This window comes from Macadamia integrifolia, chromosome 14, assembly GCF_013358625.1.
Source record: "Macadamia integrifolia cultivar HAES 741 chromosome 14, SCU_Mint_v3, whole genome shotgun sequence".
Lineage (NCBI taxonomy): Eukaryota > Viridiplantae > Streptophyta > Magnoliopsida > Proteales > Proteaceae > Macadamia > Macadamia integrifolia.
Window position 1 is genome coordinate 12,565,090 of NC_056570.1, and position 20,685 is coordinate 12,585,774.

The following is a 20,685-nucleotide window of genomic DNA, read 5'->3' on the forward strand; positions in this document are numbered from 1 at the left end:
GGGGGGGGTTCCTATTTTGCCTATTTCATTGAAGTTAAAACAATAAAGAGTAGGGGATCACACTACCCCAAACAGTTTGGACAATTTATGCTTATGCTTACTGATTTCTAAGAGAGACAGCATGGTTATGTGGAATTCAGTACTGCTCTACTGTGGGATGCCATAGGGAAACCTTCTGGGGATGCCAAGGCTGGAGTTGGTGGGATTCCTTCTCCGCAGTTGGGTGAGAACTGAGAAGCCTAACCCATCTTCTACTTTTCTTTTTATCTTTTTCTCCTTCCATTAAAGGTCAGATCTGTCCCTTAATTCCATATCAGTTTTCTCTTATTCTGTTTTGATCTTTGACATGATATTCTGTCCACTAATCTTCTGCTGCCTTTTTCTCAATTTCAGATAATATCATAGTGCAGGAACAGCCACCACATCTATCCATCGAACCCCCCTAGTAGTGGCAATTCATTGCCTTTTGGTCTCCCGGCAGAAACTTACATGCCCTAGTTTCTGTTTCTTTTCCAGTTCTTATTCCTATACTCCCATACTACTTTGTTCCTTAGTTGCTTACGGATATTTATGTAAATTTTTATTTTATTTTCCGTTGTTGGAGTTGGATAATGTAGAGATGTTCTTTTCACTTACAGTTTTAGAATCTAATTAGTAGTCTTTCTATTCTTATTTATATGATAACATGTAACCCTAGCGGGGGGATAAATTTTGATTTGCTTGGTTGATGGTCTGTTTACTGGTTCTCTCTCTTCTCTCTTACTTCCCCTGCTCGATTCATCCCTGGTTTCCCCTTTATGATGTTTGATTACCTCTCTCTCTCTCTCTATATATATTATTATTATTATTATTATTATTATTATTATTATTATTATTATTATTATTATTATTACTTCCTCTTATTCTTGTCTTATTTCTTTTCTTGATCACCTCCTCTCTCTTTTACCTTTTATGTTTTTCTTTGATGGATCCATGTAGCCAACCCCATTTAGTTGGGAAAAGGCTGAGCTATTGTTATTTTCTCTTTACTACTCTGTTCCTGTAAATAACGGTACTTACAGTCCAACAGTTTTGGGTAAATCTCTCTCGATCCTCTTCCTTGTCTTCCTGAAATTTTGTGTACTGGTAGTTACCCTGTAGGCGACATATCCTGTGTAGCTTCGTTCCGTTAGAGTGATTCTGGAGTGAGATTCAAACTTGACTTCAGACCAAAAACTGAAGCCTCCGCCTGGATCAGTTTCAGCCATAACTTATTCTTTTTATTACTGGCATCTCAATGTTTTTTGTGTTGGGACCACCAGGCCTTTGAATTTGGAGAAGACTCCTGAAATTTCAGGCTCTGGTCTTAAATCGGAAGAGTTCTTTCACCTGTAGCCAACTGAACTCTGCTGCTGTTTTGTTCTTCTATATTGAGGAAGAAGATAGAATCTTCTTATTTACATTTAAGTCCTTATGTTCTGAATTTATTTCTGTTTTGTAACCGCCTCATTGAGACTCCAAGTTTGTCTTTCTCCTTTGAAATCTAATTATCCTCATGTCCTAATTCTATTGTTTGCTCTAGAAAGGGTCCTATCTATATACTTACCGAATTTCCAGTTAAACCTTATTTTGAGACATTTAGTATTCTAGTGGGCCTCTAGCGAACCCATAATAAAGGTTATTGAACCTGGGATCACATCACACTTCCACGTGCAATACCTGCAATTCCTGGATTACCACCGTCAATATGTAGCTTTATAAAGTCAGTTAGAGGATATAACAGTCTAGTTATAATGAAGCCACTCTCTAAAGGTTTGACTTCCACTCTTAATAGATCAAGCATTTCCTTCTCAAAAAGTATAACCTGTTTAGATGGCGAGAAAAGGATTAATGTCAATGAGATACCTCTTAATTCGGAAAAGCACAGCTTTAGGGCTATTAACCACCCCCTTGATGTAAATAATACAATATTCTACCCATAACTCCCTCAAAATTAGATGAGTAGTTCCCACCAATCAAGAGAACAAAAGAGGTCTTATTAGCCAATCAATGTAAACAACTAATTTAATCTAAGCTTCCACTGATTGTTGGATTGTTTGATAGAAGGACAACACAACAAACTGACCAAAGTAGCCCCAAACAAACTGAGCAAATTCACTCTGGCAGAACATAAGGTTAAAATTCTCCAATGCTGAAAGGAACTTTGGAAGCAAATGAATACTGACAATGGATCACAGCATCAACCTGAACACTGATGAATAACCTTCAAACAAAGAAGAAGCTGATCTTGTGGGAGTAGGGGTTACTCCAAACTCCAGTACTCCATTTTCCAGCAGGCTGCTTTGTTTCTACATGGTTTCCATATTGAGATCACTACTCCATTTGGGACATCATGTTGGTAATTAATGTGGTCATTCTTCAATAAAGTTTTTGATAGACCGCATTTTGACAAGAGGACCTATATGGGCATGTTGATTGACATCCCTATTCCAGCAGTCTAGCTCTGAATTGTATGACTACAACTATATTTATCCTACAACTTTTTAAACAAACTTCTTGACCTTTGATTGTTGGTCGCCATCCCTGTTTTTATGGAGCACTTTATCATTCCTTCTCTCTTTTTGTTTTTTTTAATCAAGAAGTCCCAAGTCTCAATTTATTTTGTTTAAAAGATCCGTTTATTCATGTTCGTCAAACACTAATCTAACTGCTGGTTATTTATTTATTTTTTTGTCTTGTTTAAATGTGATTTTTATTGACTCCGAAAACTAATTATCTTCAGCTACACTGAGGAATGAAGAAAAAATGGGATTGGAGTTACTGGTCATATGATTTGTGAGGAAATCGCCATGGTTACATTGCGGCACTTCCAAGCACATGAACCAGTTTTTCCGAGTTTGGTGGGAAATCAACTTCAAGTCCTCCTCAATACATGTCATGTTCATTTGAACTCGTGTTACCAATGGTTGGCCTGCATCATTTCTTCCTTGCCCCCTTCCCCTCAGATATTGGTTTGGAAGATGTAGCTAATGGCATTGGAGGACTCATGCTAGATTCTAGTTGTGTTAAATTTATCTAATGAGCTTCTTTATGTGTAGAGTTATTATTTATATGAGCAAAAGATCGCTATTTGATCGCAAGGTTTAAAGTATTTGTATCGGTCGTGTCGATTGGTTAAATTTAAGATTCGTATCGGAGGGTATCGTATCGTATCTCTAATATATGTTCAATATCAAAGATTAAAGTATTGCTATCGATCGTCGTATCAATTGGTTAAATTAAAGATACATATCGGAAAGGTATTGTATCGAAGATATTTTAAACCATGTCTGATTGCTGCCCACAGATAGAGTTGAATAGATACCAGAACCCTGGGGAATACAAAACCCCACCATTTGATGAAGTTTATCTATGTCCCTTCGGTGGTCCCGTACTGATGAGGGGTGTGCAACAAGGGAGTGTATTTAAGGGGAATAAACGGTCCTGATTGTGTCCCCTGTGGCCAGACACTGTTTTTGAGAAGGTACAAAAGGTATGTGGGACACAAAAACTGTCACCCTGCACAGGCGCAAGAAAAATTTCCGTCCAAGGAAAGTGGTCTTTGTAACCCTCACGTAAAATTCCCATTGGCCCAATAAGTGCACATCATGAAAAATTCAATCGAACCTATCAAGGAGAACCTAAAAGCACACATACATTTTCTTTTTTAGAAAAAGAAATATATACCTAAAACTAAACATCATAGTAATTTGACCAAATTTACTAAAATATTGTTAACCTTTACACAAAAATGGGGTTAAACAAAAATGTTCCATTTCCAGTCAGAGTTGGATATTGACCAACGGCCAAAATACTTTGCTGTTTCATGCCGTCATATGTCCGACTTTTGCTGAAAACCTTGTCTATCATTTTGAGTGCTTAATGGGTTACATAGATCAAACCCTATACACCGCTCACAAGGTTGGTAAGAGTTTTCCAACTTGTTTACAAAGCCTCTATGTAGACAATATTCAATTCAAGAATAACAATAACCCTCACGAAAGGGTAGAATTACAAATCAAATCTTGGTTTCCACAATGTAATGACAAAGGTGGCAGTGGCGGAAGTGTTTTGATACAATATTTCATCTAAAATTATTTAGGAACGATGATCTCAATGAACGCATCACACATCTAATAATGTGGATATGTAGGTTATCTAGATCAAACAAGTAGCGTGTTCTTCCAAAGGAATGAAGCACTCTAACGTGATCACTATTGCTTTCACCTTCTCAAATGGTCGAATTCCCAAGGTTGAAGAAGAAAAAGATTCATTTTTTCCCTCTTCAATTTCTTAACCTCACATTGTATAATGAGTAGTGCAACCAGATTTTCGGCTAAAGCTTCTCTTAAATAGAATAGGCCTAGTTAGGATGTTACAACTTAGTGGTCTAAATCACACAAAATTGTGTGAAGGTAGCCTTTATGTTATCTTTAATTGCACTTAAGGACAACACTACGAAAGGTGTAAACCTAAAAACCTCAACAGTAAATATTTTCATTGCACTTTATTCTCTATACTACCAACATCCACAATAGACCTTGCACCATAGAATAAAAATCACTGTCATGACATAAATCCATAGCATTCTGCTTCGGTAACGCTCAGTTAAGTCTTGAACCTTCGCGTTGACCGTTCGCTTTCTCAGTTTCAAAAGCACTTCTCTTTACCCATTAAGTAGGACACACTATCGGTTGAAGTGGGAGGGGAATCACGACTAGTATCAAATTAAGAAACGGATGGGGAGTTTTAAATTTTATTGCAAGAAATCATTCCCGCCGTTCTCCCTTCTAATTACAAGGGTTGTGACCGTAGATTGAACATAAAAAAAAATTGAATTCAAATATATTTTATTTAATAATATAATAAAATTAACACTTTTTGCAAAATCTTCACAAAACATTTACCAAGGCTTTGGATTTTAACTAATCAAAGTTGGAGAAGTCTATTTTGGATGTTCTCACTATACGGGCAGTGGAAATCTTATTGAGTGTCACCCAGCACCATTTATATCATATACACTGAGCGGCTAGTGTGTATTTAGTCTTGTTAGTAAAGATCAACAATCGACACACCACAAGTGCACAAAATACAAATGCAACAATATGTACTTCTAAGGTACATGACAAAAAAAAAAAAACAACCAAAAATTCTTGTTGCTATACATTACTTGACGATGAACTATTCATAAATTTCAATGAATCAATGTTCAACACATTAAAGTGTCCATATTTATTTCATTCAATTCCCATTAAAGAAATATACAATTTGGGACAACCCTAGATTTGAGTATCCAAATTTGCATATTTGAGAATAAGTAATGGTATAAATGGGCAATTACACAAAATATAACAATTATAACAACCATATAATGAAAATGTAATTAATTTAATTCAATTAATTTGGGTACGATGGATGGACACACATTAAAATGTCAAAATATCTAACAATCTCCCACTTTTGCATCTATTCTTACACTCGTGTTCTCGACATGCTACTAAATACAACAAGTGTTAATTCCTTCGTTAAAGGGTTAGAAAAATTATCTCCAGAATCAATCTTGGCAATAGAGATATTTCATTTTATATGATCTCTCGAATGAGATAATATTTGTGTTCCATGTGCTTGTTCTTCTGATGAGTTATATGTTGCTTAGCTTGAGCAATGACTCTTATACTATCTCACAATAGGTGTAATACCCTACTTCTTAAACCCGGTCTGATTACACGGTTGACCCGGTCTAACCATGCAGGACCCGAACCGGAGAGAGTTAAGGTGGGTTCTTTATGGACCATGATGGCAAGGGTGACCTTAAACATAGACTGGCCAGACAAGTCCGAGCTAGTGCCAGAGGAGACGGGTGTACCCAAGCTGTGTACATGCACATATTATAAGGCCATGTACAGATAAAGCAGGTATGTAGCCGTATCTTAAGGCGCATACGTATATTACATCTTATGCCAAGAGTGAGATTCATGCCGAGGGCCGAATTTTGTCAAAATCCCACTTATTGGCCAAGTTTTGGCCCTTAGGTGGGCGGTCACAGGTGGGCGCATCCACCCACCTGAGTGACCCACCCATGTGATTACTTAGTTATTTTAGAAAGTATAAATAGCATTTATGAGTTTCCATTTTCTCATTTATGTCATTCGGGTGGTTGGTGAAAATAGTAAAGAGGAGAGAGAAAAGGAAGGAGAAAAGAGAACGGAGAAGAAGAAAGGGGAGGAAGAAGAAGTAGGGGAAGGATTTAAGCGGCGCCAAGGCTTGATCTTCCCATTCCGACGCCGAAAAAGTGATCTCCAATACGAGATCTACGTTTAGAGGTGAGCAAAGGCTGGGTTCCTTAAACTTTCACTATACCCAAGTAAAACCTTTGATTTGGATAGAGTTTCTTGAGGTCTTGTAAATCCCCCTTGAGATGATGAATCTAAGGCTTAATAGATGGTTTATGTGTTGATTTTGAAGGATTTGAAGAAGTGTTTACAAGGTTGAAGAAGCATTGGTGATTTGAAGTGATTTTGGGGTTTTGAAGGAGTTCTTGAGCAAATCTATGAGACCTTGAATGTGTAAAGAATGGACTTAAAAAAGCACCATTTGATTCCCCAAAGGTTGGGAGAAGTTTGGAAAAAAATGGTATTTTCCCGCCAAGACCGGTGGGCCAAACCGATGGGCCAAATGGCCCGCCTGAGGGCACCCGCTTGAGAGGGTAAACCCTCGGGGCCAATCGGCGGGCCCAATCAACGGGTTGACCGACTGGCCAACCTGCCACCGGTCTTAACAGGACCCTCGGGCCCAACAGGCGGGCCCAACCGGTGGGCCGATAGACGGGCCGACCTGCCCGCCGGTCATGACCGATGGGTCTGACTGGTGGGTCATGACAGGTGGGCTGTCCGACCCACCCGAGAGGCTCCCAAGGTGATTTTTATGTCCGAACGGACCCAAAACGGACGTGTGACCTTCTTTTAGGATTCTAAACATGATTTTGTCATTGGGTCGTATTAATTTTGATCACAAAATGGTGAAATGCTAACCCCATTCACTTATATTAGGTTCACCAACACGTATGCTTCTCGCACCGGATCTCACCCGTACCGAGCGTAAGTCCTTGTACACTACAGGTAAGTGGGGAGAGGACGTTTGGCCTTATTTTAAGGCTTGTTGTGCATCATCCCATTGTATCTAGATTAGCCATGTCATCATGCAAATTATATGTAGCTTAGCCATCCTCACATTATCTTATGCCATGTGTGTTTTGATTATTTTCTCAATGTTAAATGATGATGTGCTTATGAGATGAATGTTGACATCATTGTGCATAATGCATTAATAGACTAGATGCCGTAGTCGGCTTGAAAATGAGAGCACTGGTGGCCCGTGGAATGGGACGCGGAGGCACTATACAATCATACTATGTCATATAGGAGCATGCGGTGTAGGATTATCACCTTCCCGTGCTACGACCCTTCCCAACAGGGGTTGAGGTGTTGGGTTACCATTTGGGGGGAAGCAGTGGTCGCGATTTTTGGGTCACTATGACGGTTAGACATACGCCCAGCTAGTCATTAGGACAGTCGGCAACCCCGGTGGTATATTCAAGAGGGCCAATCGTACTGCTTTTAAATTGCTGGAGTCAGCACCTTTAATTTCTATCATTTACTTTATGTTGAGAGCCAGTGGTCGGCATGTTTTACTTTTTTAAGTACTCACAGTGGGCCTTCTCCGACAGCCCTATGGGCATATCGCGGGATGGAGTTCGCGGCTCGTACCCGGTGTATACGCGCACTATAGTCGTAGTAGCACTAAACCAAGGACTTAGTAATGTTGTTTAGGTGGATGTGATAAAAAAATGAATTGCATAGCATATAGTCCATATGGTTTTGATTTGTTGTGTGGACTGCTGTGTGGTCATTCTTTTCACTTACTGAGCTAGTGAGCTCATCCCACGTGTGCAACTCTTTTAGATGATTTTACAGGTCATCAACCTGATGAGCACGGGGCGGGCCCCACAGTTGAGTTCCCTGAAGAGGATTAGTGGGTCCCCGAGGAATTAGAGCACGGCACGGATTGCTCGTGCGAGGGCTGTGCTATAGGACTGTAGCTCTGATGCCGAGCTGAGCTTAACTGTTGATACCGAGTTGAGCTCTTCTTCTGATACCGAGCTAAGCTGTACCTTTTGATACCGAGCTGAGCTTTACCTTTGATGCCGAGTTGAGCTCTACTTTTGATACCGAGCTGAGCTGCACCCTCTGAGTTTTTGATGATCCCTTTTGTGTACTTGATATGTAAATTATATTCTTTTGTGTAAATATCATGCCTGCGGACTCACATGTACTTAACTATATATTACAATTTGGGTATCAAGTATAATAGAAATATTTACAGGTAAATTTAAGCCTTCCGCTGAATTGATGAACACTTTCTTAGTTGTGTGTATGATGTGGTTGGGTACTGTATCAGATGATCCTGGCAGGTTTGGGTTAACATCGTCACTGGCTTGGTTCTGTGTGAACGGGGTGTGACAATAGGGATGTGTCTATTGAGGTTCGGGGCAACCTCTAGGTTAGTCAAGAACTTTCTCAATCACATGCCTTCCTTGGATACTTCACAAGCTACCAAATACTCAGCTTAGTCATGGAATCTGTTGCCTTTTGGTTGATACCCTTGCATATGATTGTGCCTCCTTTTAACATGAACAACATCCCAGAAGTGGACTTCCTATCATATTTATTTGACTAGAAGTTAGAGTCTACAAACCTTACTATTGACAAGTTGTCTGCACCATGCACAACGAAATAATCCTTTGTCCTTCTCATGTACTTCATAATGCACGTGATAGTAGTCGAGTGTTTCTCTTCGTAATTTGATTAATAATGATTGACGTGTCGACTATGTGACATTTGTCTAGTTTGATGCACAACATTGCAAATATGAGGCTTCCCATTGCTGAAGCATAGCTAGGGAGCCCCCTTCACGGTCTTTATATTCTCAGGGGTATGTGGATAATATGACCTAGAAAGTGTAATGCCATGTCAAAAAGAAAGATTTCTAGAACTTTTTCAATGTAATTGGCTTAAGGCAATCCTAACATCTCATGTTTTTTATCTTTGACTACTTTGATGCCTAGTATGTAGTTAGCATCACCTAAGACTTTCATTGAAAATTTTGTGGATAGTCACTGAAAATTTTGTGGATAGTCACTTTTCTACATATTTAAGCATACCTACATGCATGATAAGTAAACAAATAGAGCTCCCACCAATCTTTGTGTAAACACAATCTTCATCCATGTTCTAATTTTTGGGGTTAGGTGTCTCGTATTCTATACGGTGTCTATATAGTTATAATTGTATATGTATTTGTGATTAGGTTTGATTCAGGTCAATTACATATACGGGGGTATAATTATAATTATATGGGAAGGTTTTGGATTCCCTATATATTGCCTCTATGGTGAAAACCCTAGTCATAAGCAAAGGGGGTCACTTTGAGAGGTAGAGAATGGTGTAGAGAGTTTTTTTAAGGATTAGCGAAAAATCTCTGTTAGCTCAGGTGGATGTTGACAATATTTCCGAACCACGGTAAATTCCTCGTCTTGTGTGATTGTTTACTAGATTTCTTCCTTGTGGTTGTACATTCATCCCCAAAAAGTAGTATCAGAGCTAGGTTCAACAGATGGTTGCAGGGTTTGCATAGAGATTTGAGAAAAAAAGCGCGATGTGCAAGAAGAGGAAGAAGATACAATTTTTAGTATAATTTTGTTTCGATCCTGATGCATGAAAGATTGTTGGACAATTTTTTTCCATTTATTTTCCATTCGCCTCATGCAGGTCTTCCTTTGTTCGTTTCTACACAGGTCACCAGAGTTAACTAGGAAGATTGTATAATATTTTTCTTGGTTGTGTATAATTTTCTATTTGATCATTTCAAATTAGATGTAAAATTTATTATGAGAAAAATGATTGTAAAGTGTACAGACTAAGAAGAGAAAGGTGAGTGATTAGTTGAAAAAAAAATCTACAGTAATCATTACACTTCTGAGAAAGGAATCATAGGAAAAAGGGAAAAGGTTAGGTGAAAAAAAAAAAAGTTCCCAAAGCCAATACCGTACAAGTTTTGAGTTATATATGAGAACATGGATTTCGTACAGAGAGTGTGGTATAGACGTTAGGGTTTCTAAGGTTTTTTTGGTGTTCCAGATGTAGTGGCATAGAGGATCAAGTAGTTTCCATTTCGTTGGTATAATTTTTGCAGGTTTGTGCAAGATCAACAGTAATTCGATTTATTAAGATTGATGGCAGACACAGAGGGTATAGGTCAGGTAAATCGAATGGTGGTGAAGGGTTTAAGTCTCTCCAGTGAATACTCCAATCGCTATATTGAGTTCCCCTTGTGGCAACAAAAGGTGAAGAATATTCTTACGTGAGAGGTGACAATCAAGGCTCTCAAGAAGAAATCGAAAAAACCAGAGAATATGAAGGCCAATGAATGGCAAGAATTAAGGGATTTATGAACCAATACGATCCATTTGTTCTTTTAGATAACACTCTTCGTGAGATTAGTGGGTTGGCAGATCTAGAGGAAGTCTGAACAAAGTTGGAGAGTAGGTACAAGTCTAAGTTGTTGACGAATTGATTGTTTTTTAAGAAACAACTATATGGTCTTCGGTTGTATGGGGTGAAGTTTGAGGTGCACTTGGATGAGTTCAATAGGATATTAACGGTGTTGGCAACTTTTGATGTGAATATTGAAAAAGAGGACAAGACTCTTCTCTTATTGGCATCACTATCTCCTTCATTTGATCACAATGTGACTACACTACTATTTAATAAGGATACTCTCAAACTTAACGAGGTTGCTGCTGCTTTGTTGATGAACAAGACATGGTGGAAAAATATCGGTGATGGGGCATCAGAGGAGGGTAGTACTTTAGTTGCAAGTGTTGGTCAAAGAACAAGAAAATCAAATGAGAGACTGGAGGAGTCTTGAAAATGCAAGGGTCTCTCAAAGTCAAAAGGTCACAAAATAATCTGCCATTATTACGAGTGAGAAGGTCATTGAAAGAGCAATTGTCCAAAGTGTAAGGAGGATAGAAAAGAGGAGGAGAACGGTGGTAAATCATCAACGGCCGGTGTCGTGGAAGGGTCTTGGAGTGATGATGAAAATGTTCTTCTCACTACATCATCAGGTACAAAAGCTTTAGATTTGATTTTAGATTTTGGTTGTTCATTTCATGTGTGTTTAGTCAAGGATTAGTTTGCTACATATCATGCATGTCAGTGTGATACTGTCAAAATGGTAAACAACGCAAAAAACAAGGTTGTCGGGATTTGGACCGTACAAATTTGCATTTTTGATGGGTTGTGCGAACTTTGATTGTGGTGAGGCATGTGCCAGATCTAAGGAAGAATTTGATTTCACTAGGAACACTGGATTCGAGAGGTTTTAGATGCTCATCAGAAGGTGGAGTTCTCAAGGTTTCAAGACATACCATGATTATGATGCGGGGAATGATGATTGGTAATTTGTACGAATTTGCAGGGACTACAGAAATAGGTGGAACTACTGTTGAAACTTGGGCAAGAGGTACATGTGAAGAATATAAATTGCAGGTGGTTAAGGCGATGAACAAGTGCAAGTCTGGATAGAAACGGATGACTTTCTCTTCATATTTGGTAAGTGGTAGTGATCTCTTAGAGTGGATTGCAATGGTAAGAGAGGTAGAGCCATGTCACATTGTGTAGTAGTGCTAAGCTGTACATACATCCCGGGCGAGGGGTGTGGGTCATGCCAGCAAGGGATGACGGATAGGCAAAGATAATGAAATATTTTACAGAATCGACATGAAATACTAGTCTTCTTCAAAGTGGTTTACAGAATCCAAGCCAAGGTGGAGATTATTAGGGTTGGGTGTCTTGTACTTTGTATGTCTATATAGTTAGAATTGGGTCTGTATTTGTAATTGGATTTGGTTTGGGTCAATTAAATATATGGGGTATAATTGTAATTATATGGGGTTTAGGGTTTTGGATTCCCTATATATTATCTCTGTAGTGAAAACCCTAGTCACAAGCAAAGGTCACTTTGTGACTTTTAGGAATAATGAAAAATCTCTATCTCGTGTGGATGTAAGCAATCTGTTTGAACTACAGTAAATTCATCATCTTGTGTGATTGTGTTTTTTTGAGTTCTTCCTTGTGGTCGCGCATTCGTCCCCAACACTGATAAAAACTAAACTCTTTGATAATTTGATCAACTTGATGTTCCAATTTCTAGATGCTTGTTTAAGTCCATAAATTGACTTCAATAACTTATACACTTTGTTCACTTCTCCTGGAGAAGTGAAACCCTCTGGCTATGAATATAAATATCCTCATCTAGATGACCATTCAAGAAAGTTATCTGGACATCTATCTGCCAGATCTTATAGTCAAAGTGTACCGCTATGGATAAGAAATCCGAATGGATTTCAATATCGTGATTAGGGAAATGGTTTCATAATATTCCACACCCCCTCTTTGAGTCTAACCTTTAGCAACCAGTCTAGCCTTGAACCGTCCTACTTTCCCATCAATTCTTTTTCCCCTCTTGTAGATCTATTTGTACCCAATGAGTCGAATATCCTCAGGTGGATATTTAGAGTCCATGCATCATTGGTGTATATAGAATCTATCTTGGATTTCATAGTGTCAATTCATCTATCTGTATCTACTTTTCCCATAGCTTCATGGTAGGTGTTGGGATCTAAATTCGAAGAACCAGGGATCATGTAACTATTGTACTTTATTTGACTCCTCACTGTTGAGAGTCAAACGGTCAAGAGGTCTAACCGTCCTTCCATTACACCTATGTTTTACAGGTATATCCACTGTCGGTGGAATATCAGTGGTTAGTTGTGCTATTGGGCCTATCTGGATCTTTAGGTTATCCAATTCTATATTTGTTTAAATAGAACTAAATAAGATAAATTTTTATGCAATAATATTTAAATACCCATTAAGGTCCCCATTGGTTGGGGAGGCTATGATAACAATTGATGGAAGCAAAAGGGATCATTCTACCATTAAATAAATAAATAAATAAATAAATAAATAAACTCAACATCAACAAGAGAGGGATTGAAAGTTACCTATAGGCTCACAAGTGCAAGTCCTCCACTTGACCTTAGCTCTTTCACGATCAGTTCTTCCCACCACTATATCTTTTCATTCTTGTCACTAGAGTCTTCTCAAAACCCTATGTTCAAAACCACCACTCACAAACAAAAAAGAGAGAAAAGAGAGACTTAATTGAGAATTCTTGTGTTATTGGGGAAGACCACTATTGCTTATATCCAATCTTCCCAATTCAATATTTTCTAAAACTATTTTACAATATTTTGTGCTTTGGCTTTCCAAGTTAGAGCCAATCACAATATCTCCATAAATCATATCTTTTTATATTAAATATAACTGAGGCATTCTTTAGTTGCTATTAGAATAGAAAATTCAAAAATTGTACTAAAAAGATTCTCTACTACATCATCTCCCAAATCTTGATGTGAGATCACATCTCTGATCAAGGTGCTCACAATTGATATAATCCAAAGGAGCATGGCTAACAATAAACATGCTAAATAAATGGGAATCACCATCGGCCACAAAGCGCAATCCATGACTATATCTAAATCTAACGCACATACACAATGCATGAATGCAACATCCACATGGCAATCACGGTACCAGAACCACCTTGGCCACACTGGATCCCGTCACACATCTCAACATACATCACATATCACAATTCCTAAATTCATAATCATAATAATTCAATGATCATAACATGTCGTGAGATTTACATATACATTCAACAATTAAAGAACATTCATAATTTCTAGCACATATGGGCAATTCTAAAAATATGAAACATTCCACAAAATAAAATCAACTATCCCTCACCTTGGTTGTACTTGATTAGAAAGAGTTCCAAGTGTGTCAATCAGATATCAGATCACGATCGGTCTCACTGTATGTGCTTATCTTTTCCTATATACAAGAGTATTGGGTGTTAATGGGTGTCGGAAACACCGAAAGGGGACCCACAAGGGCTACCCCAAAGAGTACAAGTTCAGTCAATTTTTGAACAGAACAGCATGGTCACCGAAAATATGCCATCGGAAATAGACCAAATCCATTGGAAATATCAATGGTGTTTCTGATGGCCTTGGCAGAGAGCCCCTAAGAGCTTGGGCTTCACTGAAAATGTACCACCGGATCCTACCCAGGTGTTTATGGTGGATTCCCAGAAAGGTGCCAATGCTTTTGGGGGTTCTCCGACTCAGGCCTGATTGCTTGGATCTAATCCATGGAGTTTGTAGGGGGTCTTCCTACCTCTCTTCTAAGCTAAAGAAGTCCCGATTCCTCCAAGCCGTTTGAGATATACGAAAATCGAACAGTTGAAACTCTAACTTCACATTTGGTTAAAAGTGTTGCCGGAGCTCACCCGGCTTGGTTTAAGCTCGACAATCACACAGGAGAGTGAAATGCACATTCATCCAACCTCCGGGAGGTGCCAGAATCGAGGCTTACCCCTTCAACCCGGTGGTTCACTCCTTTGCTCAAGGTCACAAGTTAGAAATGAGGAAAGGGAGTGGTAGGGGAAGTAGCACCTACCTCCGGCAAGAATCCGACAACAATTTGTGTAGCTGGGAGCTAGGTCACGCCTCCTCTTCTCCTTCTTCTTCTCCCTCTCTTTCTTCCTTTCTCCTCTCTTTTATCTCCTTCCCATGTTTTGGACAAGTGAGAAGTGAGAAATGAACTCACTTCTCCTATTTGTAGTAAGTGAAAACCTTAGGGTCTATTTGGTTGTCACTTGTCTGGTTCAAGTAGGTTATCCGTCATTCAGGACACACGGGCCCACCCCTTTAGACTCATAGGGTATACAAGTCATGGGGAATGGTGTGGGAGAGTGTGGGAGGTCATTAGGGGCTGACCATGATGCAGGTGGTGGGGCCCACGGGCATCGGAACCCAACCAACAACACATTAGGCCACCGAATTCAGCCCAGGTGCTTTCGGTGGGCTTGTTTCCGGTGGTCAAGGCAGTGTTGTGCCTTGACTACCAGCTGTCCCCTCTTGGTCATTCCATAGGGGGTCGCCTTATGTTATAGGCATGACCTTTTGACAATTTTAGTACATGTTGGGACTCGGATGTAGAGGTGTGAATGCACATAACGCTTGGGGCCAGAAGGCCTGGATTCCCTCCAGTTGGACTGATATGAAATGATCTGCCGCGAGCAAAAACCCATTGGTACTCTGTATCTCCAGTCCGAGACCTATCACAAAAGTCCAAATTCAATCGAGCTAGGGCACGGGTGTAACACTGCGTGCATACAAAGCTGCCCACCACCACCCAACACCCATTGTGAGTTCTAAGACATTGATCCAGAAGCTTTTCAAAAAGGATGACAGTTCTGGTTGTAGAGCTTAATGTATTCAATAAAATCCCAAAGACAAAATGTTCTAAAGCAGCAAGATGAGGAGGAAGCCATCAGATCAGATGCTCCTTGTTTTGTTAAAATTTGTCCTAACTTCTTTAAAGTACAATACAAATAGAAGGACAAAAGACCAAAGAAAATTACATAAAGCATCTATCATTTTGGAAAAGAAAGTGAAAAGGTATCATACCTCAGGCTTTTTGTACCAAGCAAGTTTTAAAAATCCGCACTTGACATGGCACCCGGATATGTATTCTCTTAGGGTTCCAGAAGATACAATCGGCATTTCAATGAGGGCTTAAAATAGGAGGAGAGAGATGAAAACTGAAATATGGAAAGTATTGGAAATGAAAGTCGCATGTGTCACCATTTACCAATATTCTTTGCATGAACAGTGCCCATTCTTGAATGAATGGAAACGGTTTCCATCCCTCACAACTATCTCTCTATCAAACAATTGAGTCACAAGCCTCATAAACATATGGCAGTCTTTGCAAATACGTAGGTTCTTGATTATACGTATTGGAGCTGTTGATGGGGTATTCAGAAGACCGAAAGCAACTGCCAACTTCTCACTGTGATGAGATGAAGCTGCATCATCTCCACACAAGTATCCCATGCTCTTAAATCTGTCACTCAGAGATTCTAACATTTCGTGAATCTTAGTTATCTGTGAGTGGGATCTACCTCCTGATTTGAAGACATGAACCTTGTTCCTTATCTCAATCCAGCTTTGACCTGGATTCTTCTTTAATCCTCTCTCCCTCATCATCCAGCGAGTCTGATCACCTAAATCTGACCTTCCGGAGTCATCATACATGTTTGCAAGAAGCACATAGACTGCTGGATCTGACGGGTCAAGCTCAATACATAACCTTGCTATATGTTCCCCAAGAGACAAGTTTCCATGTACACGACAGGAACCCAATAATGTTTTGTAGATCAATGCATCTGGCCTCAATGGCATAGTTTCTATCACAGCTATGGCCTCCTTTAGATATCCAGCCCGGCCAAGGAGATCTACTAAGCAAACATAGTGATCCAACTGAGGTGTGATACCATAAGTTTCATGCATTGAGTGAAAATACTCATGACCCAGATCAACTAAACCACCATGACTACAGGCATAAAGCACCAATAAAAATGTAATGGAATCAGGTTTGGTTCCTGCCAACTTCATGGTTTCAAAGCTTGAGAGAGCAGAAGAGAAAAGACCATTCGATGCGAATCCTGATATCAACCCATTCCATGACACAACATTTGGCCCTGGAATTTTCATAAAAACTTTGTGAGCATCCCTTATGCTTCCACATTTCCCATACAAGTCAACAAGGCCATTAGAGACTGATAGCCAGAAGTCTAGACCAGATTTCACAGAATAACAATGAATCTGCTTTCCAGGTTCTATCGCAGCTAAGCTAGCCGATGCACATAAGAAGCTCGCCAAACTAAAGCTGTCCATTTTAATATCATCATCTTGCATGTGCAGGACGATGTTTAATGTCATTTCATGATGACCTATCTGATTTAGTCCTGTGGCTAAGCATGTATATGTGATGGCATCTCTATGCTTCATCCTGCCTATGACACACCATGCATCATCCACCACCCCAACTCTAGTATAAGCGTCAACAAGAGAATTCCCAACAGCTATATCTGAGTCTGCTTTAGTTTTAATTATATAGGCATGAAGATTCCTTACCTGACTTAAATCTTCGGTTGTACCACAACCCTTAAGGATACTAGAGAGCGTAACGCAATTTGGCTCCGCACCAACAACCAGCATCTCTGCAAATGCCCGAAAGGCTTCACCTTGCAGTCCACGTTGAGTGAATCCGGCAACCAGGGATGTCCAAGAAATGACATTAGGTGCCAGTACCTCATTGAATGCTTGCAAAGCATTGTGTACAGATTGAGAGCATTTCATGTACATATCAATGAGAGAATTTCCAACAGAGACATCCCCCTCCAGACCAGCCTTGATCACTCGTGAATGGAGCTGTTTCCCTACTTCTAATGCTGTGACAGAGGAACAAGCAGTCAGTAAACCAGAATAAGTGAAAGTACTCGGCAAGACACCCAGTGTCTCCATCTCACGAAATGAAGCAATTGCCTTCTCAAGATCAAAGGCTTGAGTGTATCCAGAAATCAAAGCAGTCCACAGTAAGACATCAGATTCAGGAGTATGGTTTGACACATTCAAAGCATCATCCATCCTCTGACATTTCACATACATATTTACAAGAGCTGTCTTTAAAACCAAGTTCAACTCAACCCCCCACAGTAACAAATGAGCATGAATTAATTTCCCATAGTCCAAACCAAGAAAACTGGATGCTGTTAAAAGTTTCACGAAAGTGAACTCATTAGGAGGGACCCCCACCTTAATCATTTGAAGATATAGTCTTAAAGCTTGATCCCACCTTTGAGATTGGACGAAGGAAGAGATCATTGTGGACCAAGAGACTGTATCACGATTGTCCATAGATGTAAATATTTCATATGCTTCCAAAAAATTGTCACATTTAGAATAGAAGTCAATCAAGGCACCTCCCAGTACTGTATTTGATTCAAATCCATACTTTATTATCTGTGCCTGCACACGAGTTCCCCACTCGAGCTCCCTTAGAGAAGCACATGACCGTATAACACTAGAAAAAGTAAACTCATTAGGGACTAAACCAGAAATCACCATTTGATCAAACAATTCCAATGCCTGTTCGTGATTTCCATTTCTAACATAAGCAGATATCATGCTGGTCCATGATACCATATCCTTGTAAGACATTCCATCAAACATCTTCTGTGCTGGTTTAATCCCAAAACACTTTGCATAGACAGACAATAGAAGATTGTTCAGAAAAAAGTGGTCCTGTAGACCCAGCTTGATTAAAGGGCTGTGGATATATACACCCTCTTTCAATGACCTTGAGTTGCTATAAGAAAGAACCCATGAACAAAAAGCTTCTGAAATGTACAAATTCGTTCCACCAGCAATCTTGGGTTCTGATTTCTGAATCCATTTTCCTCTAAGCAAAGAACTGAAAGCAAATGGCTTCTGTTGGTCAAAATTGCAGTAGTGAAGAAAAGCAGGCAAAATCAGGTTTCTAAGAGAAGGGATAATTACTTGGGTTTGAAAAGGAGGAAGTAATGGAGAATAGAACAAGTCAGAGGTGATGAATTTGCAGAAACTCATGCTAAGCAGTACAGTTCATTGCCCAAAGGGAACAATTTTCTGATCCAAAGCTCTGACAGACTGCTTACAAAATCTTCGTCGTGGCTTGTCAGTATCACAGTGGAGAGCCATCTACTCGTATTCCACTATTGGAGAAGAATGCGAGGTTTCAGTCTTCGTTTTCAATGTATTCTCGAAACCTCCTGATGCTAGGTTCAGTTTTACTGCACTAGCTCTGTGCTTCGACGTACTTGAACCCTTTTGAGCTCTGGGGGTGTCCGTTGCAACTTGTAACCATTTCTGATCTGGGGTTGATTGGAATGAACCTGGACCATTTGAAAACAAATCAAATCAACCGGTTCGAATCGTTTTTTCATTTTTGGGTAAATCGAATCGTCGAAGATTAAGATCATCATCGGTTGATTCTAATTCATATTGGGCAATTTTACCGACTCTGATATGATTCTAATTCCAATTCGAATCTCCCAATTTGAATGAGTTTTGTCGTCTACGAGCTGCATTTTAAAACATGGAATCAGGGATTGAATCAGTCTCTATCCAATTTTGATCCTAAACATATTGAAATCGGTCGAAATCAATACCAAAAACCCTAGAATCGAAAACCTCAAATCTGAAAAATTAAGTGACTCTAGGGTTCCTTGACATGAATCAACCGTCTTGAATTGATCGGAATCAAGATCGATCATGACCAATCCATCGATCCAATACCAATTCTTGAAATCATGACTAAAATTTCTCTAGTGTGCCTGGTGGTGTGAATTGCAATACTTTACCATATGGTGCATGGTGCGTTGTGCACTGTACATTCTACATTGTGCATTGTCCATTGTGTGGAACTCAGAGGGGATAATAACCAGACCTCTCTTCTTTTTGCTTTTTGTGTCCTTTATCACTTCCCATAATGGCATAATGAATGATTTTTCATAGGGTTGCAATAAGGTCGAGTTGGGTCTGGCTTTTGAAAACCCCAGCTTGACCCTGAGTTCCCTTAGCAAGGGCCAAGTCCGGCTTGACCTTGATTTAGGGCCAGAAAAATCCAACCCTGATTGGCCTTGTCCTTGGGGAGGCAAGTACATGTTTCAGTAAACCTATCTTTGGTTGAAAATAATCGTCCCTCTCTTCCCACACATAAACATTTGAAGAAGCTTACTGTTAGGGAAATCAAAAACCTAAATTTTTAAGAGAATATGCTACAGAGCACAAGTAATATCAATAATAAAATTCTCAAACCTACCCAAAAACATAATAAAAATCAAGGTTTATAATAAAACATTCAGGTTCGGGTTGGGTTGGGGTCAGCCCGACTACCTGATTCGACCCCTACTCATGGCTAAAGATTTCCAACCTTGACCCACCCTCAAGACCAAAAATCTTAGTCTAAGCCTTGTTTGGGCTCAAGGTGAGCCACAATGAGTTCAGGCACCTTCAGAGAATACTTAGAATTCATTTGTCAATATATAACCTACTAACATTAGGTGCCATGAGATCGGGAATGATTTGGTTGGACTAGAGTTTTGGGTCAGATTAGGATTTCAGTCCATATTAGGATCTCATGCTGAATTAGAGCTTTAGACTAGGTTAGGATTAAGTTCTAGGTCATTTATTGACTGTCAAAAGAGAGCATAGATCTTGTCCACATCCAGTAAATCTTTTTTTTGGGGGGGTGGGGGAGGATGACAAAATTGGGTGTCTATAGATATCCATTTTTATATCTGTATGTTTGTTATATGATGTTGGAATGTGGAGGGAGTAAAACATAATGAAATTTCTATCACTTGGGAGTAAATGGTTACATTTTATATCGATAGTCATTTTCTATAATAATGGACAAGTTGTAAGATCACACCACTTGGCATAATCACAATCGTTGGTTTTAAAGAGATTCAACTATAAATATGATGGTAATGGAAACCCTAAATGCACAAATGAGTTGAGAATTTATATTGAGTGATTAAGAGAAAATCTACCTTCATAAGGGTTTCGTCATTGAAAAAGCTTAT

The 20,685-nt window shown here is 39.4% G+C and overlaps 2 protein-coding genes across 7 annotated transcripts in view; one reads left to right on the top strand and one right to left on the bottom strand.

Annotated features, from left to right (window-relative positions):
* Positions 1–3,130, top strand: part of LOC122061467 (UBP1-associated protein 2B-like) — an 18,222-nt gene extending 15,092 nt beyond the window's left edge. For 2 of the 6 annotated variants that reach the window (XM_042624735.1, XM_042624733.1), the window contains one exon: positions 394–746. The gene's annotated coding sequence lies outside the window, so the exon portion shown is untranslated. Of the gene's footprint in view, positions 1–166; positions 289–393; positions 747–2,761 lie in introns of those variants that run through there. The other 4 variants (XM_042624732.1, XM_042624731.1, XR_006134651.1 and 1 more) reach the window with 3 other exon arrangements.
* Positions 3,131–15,821: 12,691 nt separating this feature from the next.
* Positions 15,822–18,961, bottom strand: LOC122061380 (pentatricopeptide repeat-containing protein At5g52850, chloroplastic). The gene has a single exon (XM_042624623.1). The coding sequence runs from the start codon at positions 18,683–18,685 to the stop codon at positions 15,860–15,862; it is 2,826 nt and encodes a 941-aa protein (XP_042480557.1). The 5' UTR covers positions 18,686–18,961; the 3' UTR covers positions 15,822–15,859.
* Between the last annotated feature and the right edge of the window lie 1,724 nt (positions 18,962–20,685).

Bases quoted from the DNA above. Each gene is read 5' to 3' on its own strand.
- LOC122061380 (XM_042624623.1), bottom strand. From the start codon at position 18,685: ATGAGTTTCTGCAAATTCATCACCTCTGACTTGTTCTATTCTCCATTA.